An 8,867-nucleotide genomic window follows, 5' to 3' on the forward strand; every position below is an offset into this window, starting at 1 on the left:
TAACTCAGTCTGAATCATGTTAGCAATTGCTGCATTTTATAATTATGAAATTTGGCAAATGGACGTCAAAACAACATTCCTTAATGGATTTCTTAAAGAAGAGTTGTATATGATGCAACCAGAAGGCTTTGTCGATCCTAAAGGTGCTAACAAAGTGTGCAAGCTCCAGCAATCCATCTATGGATTGGTGCAAGCATCTCAGAGTTGGAATATACGCTTTGATGAGGTGATCAAAGCATATGGTTTTATACAGACTTATGATGAAGCCTGTATTTACAAGAAAGTGAGTGGGAGCTCTGTAGCATTTCTGATATTATATGTGGTTGACATATTGTTGATCGGAAATGATATAGAATTTCTGGATAGCATAAAAGAATACTTGAATAAGAAATTTTCAATGAAATACCTCGGTGAAGCTGCTTATATATTGAGCATCAAGATCTATAGAGATAGATCAAGACGCTTGATAGGACTTCCACAAAGCACATACCTTGATAAAGTTTTGAAGAAGTTCAAAATGGATTAGTCAAAGAAAGGGTTCTTGCCTGTGTTACAAGGTGTGAAGTTGAGTAAGACTCAAACCCCGACCACGGCAGAATATATATAGAGAATGAAAGTCATTCCCTATGCCTCAGTCATAGGTTCTATAAAGTATGCCATGCTGTGTACCAGACCTGTTGGGTGCCTTGCCATGAGTTTGGCAAGGGGGTATAATAGTGATCTAGGAGTAGATCACTAGACATCGGTCAAAATTATCCTTAGGTACCTAAAGAGGACTAAAGAAATGTTTCTCGGTAATGGAGGTGATAAAGAGTTCGTCGTAAAGAGTTACGTCGATGCAAGCTTTGACACCGATCCGGATGACTATGAGTACCAATCTGGATACATATTGAAATTGAGAGCAATTAGCTAGAGTAGCTCCATGTAGAGTATTATAGACATAGAAATTTGCAAAATACATAGGGATCTGAATGTGACAGAACCGTTGACTAAACCTATCTCACAAGCAAAACATGATCACACCTTAGTACTCTTTGGATGTTAATCACATGGCGATGTGAACTAGATTATTGACTCTAGCAAACTCTTTGGGTGTTGGTCACATAGCGATGTGAACTATGGGTGTTAATCACATGGCGATGTGAACTAGATTACTGACTCTAGTGCAACTGGGAGACTGATGGAAATATGCCCTCGAGGCAATAATAAATTGGTTATTATTATATTTACTCAATCATGATAAAGGTTTATTATTTATGCTAGAATTGTATTGATCGAAAACTTAAATACATGTGTGAATACATAAACAAATACCGTGTCCCTAGTAAGCCTCTACTAGACTAGCTCGTTGATCAAAGATGGTTAAGGTTTCCTAACCATAGACATGTGTTGTCATTTGATAATGGGATCACATCATTAGGAGAATAATGTGATGGACAAGACTCATCCGTTAGCTTCACATAATGATCGTTTAGTTTATTGTTATTGCTTTCTTCATGTCAAATACATATTCCTTCGACTATGAGATTATGCAACTCCCGGATATCGGAGGAATATCTTGTGTGCTATCAAACGTCACAACGTAACTGGGTGATCATAAAGATGCTCTACAGGTATCTCCAAAGGTGTTTGTTGAGTTGGCATAGATCGAGATTAGGATTTGTCATTCCGAGTATCAGAGAGGTATCTCTGGGCCCTCAGAGTAATACACATCATAAGCTTGCAAGCAAATGGCTAAGGAGTTAGTCACGAGGTGATGTATTACAGAATGAGTAAAGAGACTTGCCGGTAATGAGATTGAACTAGGTATGAAGATACCGACGATCGAATCTCGGGCAAGTAACATACCGATGGACAAAGGGAATTACGTATGTTGTCATAACGGTTCGATCGGTAAAGATCTTCGTAGAATATGTAGGAGCCAATATGGGCATCCAGGTTCCGCTATTGGTCATTGACCGAAGAGGTGTCTTGGTCATGTCTACATAGTTCTCGAACCCGTAGGGTCCGCACGCTTAACGTTCGTTGACGATATGGTGTTATATGAGTTATATATTTTGGTGACCGAATGTTGTTCGGAGTTTCGGATGAGATCACGGACATGACAAGGAGTCTCGAAATGGTCGAGAGGTAAAGATTGACATATATATATATATATATATAGGACGATGGTATTTAGACACCGGAAGTGTTCGGGGACGTACCGGGAATGAATCGCGTCACCGGAAGGGGTTCCGGGCACCCCTTATGGGACTTATGGGCCAAAGGAGGGGACAGACCAGCCCACAAGGAGGCTGGTGCGCCCCCTCCCTTGTTTGGCCATCCCTAGGGAATGAAAAGGGGGAGGGATAGCCCCTGCTACCTTTCCCTCTCATGGGAGAAAGGAAAGGGGGCACCACCCTCCCCTGCCTTTCCCCGCACTCCAAATAAGGAAAGAGGGGGCGCGACTCGGGAGGGACCCCAAGTAGGATTCCTCCTACTTGGGTGCCTCCTTTGGCTGCTCCTCCCTCCCTCCCACCTATATATATATATGGGGAGGAGGCGCCACACAAAGACACAACATTGTCTTAGCTTTGTGCGGCGCCCCCGTCCACCGTTTGCTCCCTCAGTCATATTTTCATAGTGCTTAGGCGAAGCCCTGCGGAGATCACATCATCATCACCATCACCACGCCGTCATGCCGCCGGAACTCATCTATTACCTCGCCGTCTTGCTGGATCAAGAAGGCGGAGGACGTCACCGAGCTGAACGTGTGCAGAATGCGGAGGTGCCGTGCATTCGGTACTAGATCAGTTGGAGTGCGAAGAAAGTTCGACTACATCAACCGCGTTGTGAAACGCTTCCGCTTATGGTCTACGAGGGTACATAGACACACTCTCCCCCCCTCATTGCTATGTATCCCCATGGATAGATCATTGCGTGTGTGTAGAATTTCTTTTGTTTTCCATGCGATTCCCAACAGTAAAAGCCTACATCCTGCTTGATTGATATTGATGATGATGATATCGATTACAAGGACGGTGTTTCGCTACCTCTATCTTGAGAGCATCTAATTTGATCTTGTCTAAGACTTGTCTGTCTCAAACTTCTCCCTCTTGGGGTGCTTTGCCCTCCTTATATAAGTTGAAGGGGCTGGCTTACATGTAGAGTCCTAGTAGGATTAGGACTAGTCTATTCACTATTACAAACCGGGTACAAGTCTGGGTCTTGCTTCCCTTGCCAGGTCTTGCTCTTCTTGGACCTTCTCCGGGAGCCGGTCGTCCAGGACTCTCTGTGAGCCGGCCCTCTCACGAGCCGCTAAGTCCGGGCGGGTTACCGGTGAGGCGCCAAGTGCCGGCCGGGTCATACTTTAGGACAGGTTGTACCGCGGGGTATATCCCCGACACATATGCTGGAGGTGCTGTCTGGTGCCGTGGTGACGTCGACAGCAGGCCTGACAAGGTCGATGCGTTAGTATATGCTCTGATGATGGATCGATGGAAGACGGCGGCGACGACCTATGAGAGTGCATCGAACCGGTTTTTGCCCCAGAGGCTGGCATGTGGCTTGGTCGGGGCCTCCGGCTTTAGATGCTAGGCTTAGGTGAGAGGTCTGGGTATTCGTGTAACTCTTTGGGCACCCTTCCATCAATGTATAGGAGTAACAACAAATGTTGCCAAGACGGTGGTTTCAGACATATTGATGTATTACTTCGTAAAGTCTATGAATAATTAATAAAGTGGCTGCATGCATCTTCCAGATGAAGATGCAGAGGCCGGGGGGTAATCCTCCTTTTAAAAAAATAGCAAATTCCACCCAATATGATTTGAATTTGGGCCGGGCACCATGCTCCCGCCCCTGGGTTAGGAGCCAATATAATTTGAATTTGGGCCGGGCACCATGCTCCCGCCCCTGGTAAGGAGCCGAGCCCATCCTTGGTCTCTCATACACACATGCTCAACAAATTAAAAACAATACAACCTCCTCCTTGATTAACCCAAATACATTCCTTGATTTTCTTAGAACTATTTCAGTTGTGCCTCTAAACAGAAACTGAAATGTTCTGAAGGTTAATAGCAACTCTAATAGACTTTCTAATAAGGCAACATCTATAATGGTTATATAGCCCTCTAAAATCATCTAACACTTTTATTGTGCACTATTTCCTTAAACTCACTAAATTGCTCTCCATATAAATATTTTCTCTTATTTTCTCTTTGTGCATGCAAACTTGATTTCACTTCCAATTTCACATCGTAGTCCCTCTGTTCCAAAATATAAGGTATATTTTAAAAACCAAACAATTATATGTTTGAACAAATTTATAGAAAAAATGGCAACATCTATAATACAGATAAATAAATTATAAAAATATATTTATGATGAATCTATGGATACTGTTTTGGTATTTTTGGATATGATTTTTTTAAATAAACTTAGTCAAACATAGATAAGTTTTGACTTTTCAGAAAAATAATCCACATTATATTTTTGAAAAGAGAGAGTAATAATTAAATTTTATGTTTGAACCACACATAATTCAATAATATTTCAATTCATAATTTTAAGTAAAAATTCAAACAAAACTTGCGTAAAATAGACAAAATAAACATCAGATCCTCCCAAATAGTTCATTGTCATACTGAACATATAATCCCAAATAGAACATCAACCAAACATATCATCCACATGTTCTGCCCACCATTATGTACACAGGGATTCTCACAAAGTAACAAATATATCATTATATCGAAACTGCTTTATGGTGATAATAGTTACTCCCGCCGTTCCTAAATATTTGTCTTTCTAGACATTCAAATGGACTACAAGATACGGATGTATGTAGACATATTTTAGAATGTAGATTCACTCATTTTACTTCGTATGTAGTCACTTGTTGAAATCTCTAGAAAGACAAATATTTAGGAACGGAGGGAGTAGTACTTTGTTCGTTGGAAGTTGCATCACAGTGACAAACATGACCGAGAGAACAATGGTTTGAGGGGGGAAAGGAACAATGTAGTTTGGTTCACACAACAAAGAATGAAGGGAAATAACTGCCATATAAGGAACGCCTTATGCGAAATCGCCGATCACATATGCACTTGTTCATACTATTACATTTATTATGATCAGCCTGTAAAATTATTTATCGGGTTGCACTATTTTATGAGTAAACACAAACTGATGCAATGGTCACACCAAGTAGGCGGGGATGAATTGAAGTTTCTTGGATTGCTACCATGAGCCTCCCAGTAGTCACAGACTTACAATTTCATGTCTCACTATGCCGAAGAACGACATGCTGCAAAGAATTGAAATATAATCTTAAGAAAATGCACCAACTGACTGAAGTACTGTTGCTAAGTACTCCCTCTGTCCCAGAATATAAGAACGTTTTTGACACTATGCTAGTGTTAAAAACGTTCTTATATTTTGGGACGGAGGGAGTACAAAATAAGATTACAGTTTTTTCATGACAGAAATTACCTTAATCTGCGTCCGGTTGTATGTGTATGTAATATGTACGAGCTCATCCATGGTCTGGATTACCGCAGGATATGAGAACTCCATACCTTTGGTGTCCTCTAGTGTCATTACTTCGTTCCATGAATCACCGTCATCCATGGAGACTGCAATCTTAAGTGTGCCCCTGGAGAAAGTGTTGTAAGCAACTAGTACTCTTCCATCCTTCATCTTAACTCCATCGATCCCTTGAGGTGTAAAGTCCAGTGGAGAAAACAGAGAATTATCAAACACTGTACATAAACTATTTATTGATGTGCTCCCATCAGACATGATCTGTGGAGGGCAGTAAGACATTTTCCAATACAACAAAAGGGTAGTGAAGCAAAGAGAAAGCTAATTTAGCCAAACGGTTAAGAACAAACCAGAATTTGGATTAGGAAGCTCAGTCTTATGCGCGTAACTCCATGTCACACCACCATCGGCAGAATCGGCCAGGCAGACACGGCCAATTGTCTCAAAAGATCGCAAAAGCATCCGAATTGTCCCATTGGCAGTTTGGTATGGAACTGGCTGAATCACCCCAAGTGTTTCACCTTCTATGTATATAGGACCGTGCTTCCGCCATGTCCTGCCACCATCTTTTGTGACCTATAAGTTGTTAAGAGGACTCGTTAGAACCGCAATACAGGATGTGATAAACGCTTGATGTAAGTCTCCCTCCGATACATATAAATTGTCACAGCTTGGAGCATATGTTTTTCTATATAAAAAATGAGACACTGGAACATAGTAGTTACCTCCAGCCATGCACCCCAAGAGTTCCAGCTTTCTACTGAGGACCCACATAGTAGGCGACCATCTTCAAGCAGGAAAGGCTACATTGAAAAAGTTGTCATTAGGAACCAATTTACTCAATAAAACATGGCGTCATGCTGACAAATGCCACAAAAGCACTAAACTACTACTGACTTGTTAACGATCAATAGCAAACCTGCTGTTAAATGTGCACACTGCATACTGTTATAGAGAACTATGCAAGATAGAAAAAACCACAAATTTAGACATGCCTTGTTCTTAATAGGGCCAAGAATACCAGGCGGTAGCTGCTCTCTCTCTGACCAGGATATGCCGCCATCCAGCGATCTTTTCATGGCACCACTCCACCTGAATAAGTAGAGTTTATCACAAAGTCACCAAATACAATCCTATAAAAAAATATCATTTGGCTTCATCTAACTGCTCTATCCCGCGGTTCTCTTGCCAGTTCAATCCAACATCAAACGCCAAAGAAGGAAAATAAAGTTCTTACTTCTGAACTTCCTGACCAATCTTGTAGAAGAGCAGCAGCTCATGAGAGGGGAGCTGAAATAGTACAGGATTCCACATGGGCACCCCATCTTGCTCATCAGCAACTTCTGGAGGATGCCAGTGACCATCCTACAAATGTAAATATAAGATTCTTAGGAAGAACTGATATCTCATTTAATAGACAAAAAAATTGAAGTGTCCTGGATAGATTGAACCCACACTGTATCTCTGCAACCAGATTTTGACATCCGGAGCACCTTCCTTGGATCCACCAAAATAAGCCACCAAAAAGTTGTCTTTCCCAATCTAGCAAGAGAAATTTCACCTATAAGTATTTATAATATTTCTTTTTACAAACTTGGTCGCATACAGAAGCTATATAGTACCTCTACAATGGTGGAAGCATGGCAGCTACTGAAAGGTGCACTTCCAGCTGAAAACGTCAGCTCCTCCTTCACAATGCTCCACCCAGATGTCGCATTCTCAGTCACGTTGGTAATGTTATGAGTGCCGCCTTCCATCTGCTGTCCAGTTTCCACCTTGCTGGCACTCAGGTTAGCAATAACCTCCAATGAAAAAATTTGAAGCCTATTTCAACTTATTCAGCTGCACATACACTAGACTGAAAAAGAAGACTTTCCTGAGGTTATAGAAAGGCAAAACAGAAGTTACCCGTTAATAGGCTTTGAATTGGAGTCGATCTCATGCAATGATCTAGAAGATGCTGTGGCGATGACGAAAGGTTTGTCGTTGAGGAATATGGTCTGAAGTGAACAAAAAATGAAGAGGAGCAGGGAGAACATCAGTATGCAGGCTGTTGCGCTCAATGCTATTTGTTTTTTGCTGCAACTGTGGACGGTGAGCATCACCTTCTTCAGTAGTGTTCCTGCCTGTCCAGAAAATGAGTTAGGGTCCGGTTATAGATGATTCGAATCAAGGAATGGGAACAGGAAACATGTAGGGCACAAAATGAAGCATCAAAACAAAGCTAGCTGAATATCACAAGTCCACAACAAGCGAACTAGTCAAATTCGAGTACAGTACTACTCTACAATGGAGATTAAGATGCTGCATCTTAGTAGAGGGGAAAGGAATGGATTGGTCTTCCTGTTGTGCTCTACAATACAATACGTACCACCATACAAGTGGCAAAAGAGCAATCAGTGAGCTGTTTATTAGGCTCTAAAACTACTAGCATTTCACAATCAATCAAGCCCGTCAGATAAGATAGTTTCCGGACGATTCCATGGTCAGTCTCAAGGACAAGGAGGGAAGAATTCTGAGAAAATTAAGAGGGGGATGATCCGCCGATGGGGGTGCTCTCCTGGCCCCGGGCGCGCATTGCCAAGGAAAGAAGAATCAAGCGAAACGAGCAGCGGGATCAAGGAAAGCACGGCCAATGAAGAAGCTCTGACGCGGACTCACTGACCTGGGGTAGCCGCGGCTGCGTGCGTCAACGCGAGGAGGATGCGGGGCTTGGGCGATCCAGATATACACCGTCCGGTGCGAGTGGGAGTGCGAGTGGGACTGACAGGAAGAAAGATAAATGAAAGACTGGTGGATGGATCGAGACGGGTTTATTCGGTGGTTGGTGCGTGCTCGGCGGCGTTTGTTCACGGGGCGAGGGGCGAGGGCGAGGGCGCGGGGGCGATGCCACCCGGCAACGCGGCCAAAGTGACCGCGTCAGCTCGGTGTCTCGACGCAGGGCCAAATTTAACTCGGGTTTACAGCCACACGGACATGAAAGCGTTCTTTCACATCTGAAAGCATCTTCAGCCGTTGAGCCCCCAGAAGGCATTTTTTTCGTCGCCTAGGGGCTGCCGGCGATAATTTTAGCCTTGGGGTCAAAAGTTCCACTCGTTGTCCCCCCACCCTCTCGTCTGTCTCTCCTCTGATCGGCCATGGAGGTGAAGGCAGCATGGCCCTGCTCCTCCTTCTCTCCACCCAACCTCGCCACCGTTCATTCACCACATCTCCTTCTCCCTCGCCACCTGCTTCTGCTCCTCCTTCTTCTCGCCATTCACCTTCGGACCCGCGCTTCCCGCTGCGCCTCCCCGTCCAGGACGGCGGCAGCAGCGGCAGCCGGCTCTGCACCTTCTCTGGCGTCGCTG

General features: G+C 43.5%; 1 protein-coding gene across 10 annotated transcripts; it reads right to left on the reverse strand.

Annotated features, from left to right (window-relative positions):
* Window positions 1-5,023: 5,023 nt before the first annotated feature.
* Window positions 5,024-8,437, reverse strand: LOC123044681 (uncharacterized). 10 transcript variants are annotated; one of them, XM_044467503.1, is made up of 11 exons: window positions 8,186-8,437; window positions 7,626-7,646; window positions 7,429-7,520; window positions 7,143-7,299; window positions 6,976-7,062; window positions 6,758-6,885; window positions 6,516-6,612; window positions 6,246-6,323; window positions 5,871-6,096; window positions 5,470-5,693; window positions 5,024-5,284 (listed from the first exon to the last, which is right to left on the reverse strand). In XM_044467503.1, the coding sequence occupies exons 4-11, from the start codon at window positions 7,275-7,277 to the stop codon at window positions 5,255-5,257; spliced, it is 1,005 nt and encodes a 334-aa protein (XP_044323438.1). In that variant the 5' UTR covers window positions 7,278-7,299; window positions 7,429-7,520; window positions 7,626-7,646; window positions 8,186-8,437; the 3' UTR covers window positions 5,024-5,254. The 10 variants fall into 10 exon arrangements, with proteins under 10 accessions (XP_044323438.1, XP_044323439.1, XP_044323440.1 ...); XM_044467504.1 differs by having other exon boundaries at window positions 7,143-7,322; XM_044467505.1 differs by having other exon boundaries at window positions 7,143-7,344.
* Between the last annotated feature and the right edge of the window lie 430 nt (window positions 8,438-8,867).

This window comes from Triticum aestivum, chromosome 2B, assembly GCF_018294505.1.
Source record: "Triticum aestivum cultivar Chinese Spring chromosome 2B, IWGSC CS RefSeq v2.1, whole genome shotgun sequence".
NCBI lineage: Eukaryota > Viridiplantae > Streptophyta > Magnoliopsida > Poales > Poaceae > Triticum > Triticum aestivum.

Bases quoted from the DNA above. Each gene is read 5' to 3' on its own strand.
- LOC123044681 (XM_044467498.1), bottom strand. From the start codon at position 7,622: ATGCTCACCGTCCACAGTTGCAGCAAAAAACAAATAGCATTGAGCGCA. The intron at 7,345-7,428 runs GTAACTTCTGTT...AAGTTGAAATAG, and splicing joins AATTCAAAGCCTATTAACGG to GCTTCAAATTTTTTCATTGG. The intron at 6,886-6,975 runs GTGGGTTCAATC...TTACATTTGTAG, and splicing joins TCTGGTTGCAGAGATACAGT to GATGGTCACTGGCATCCTCC.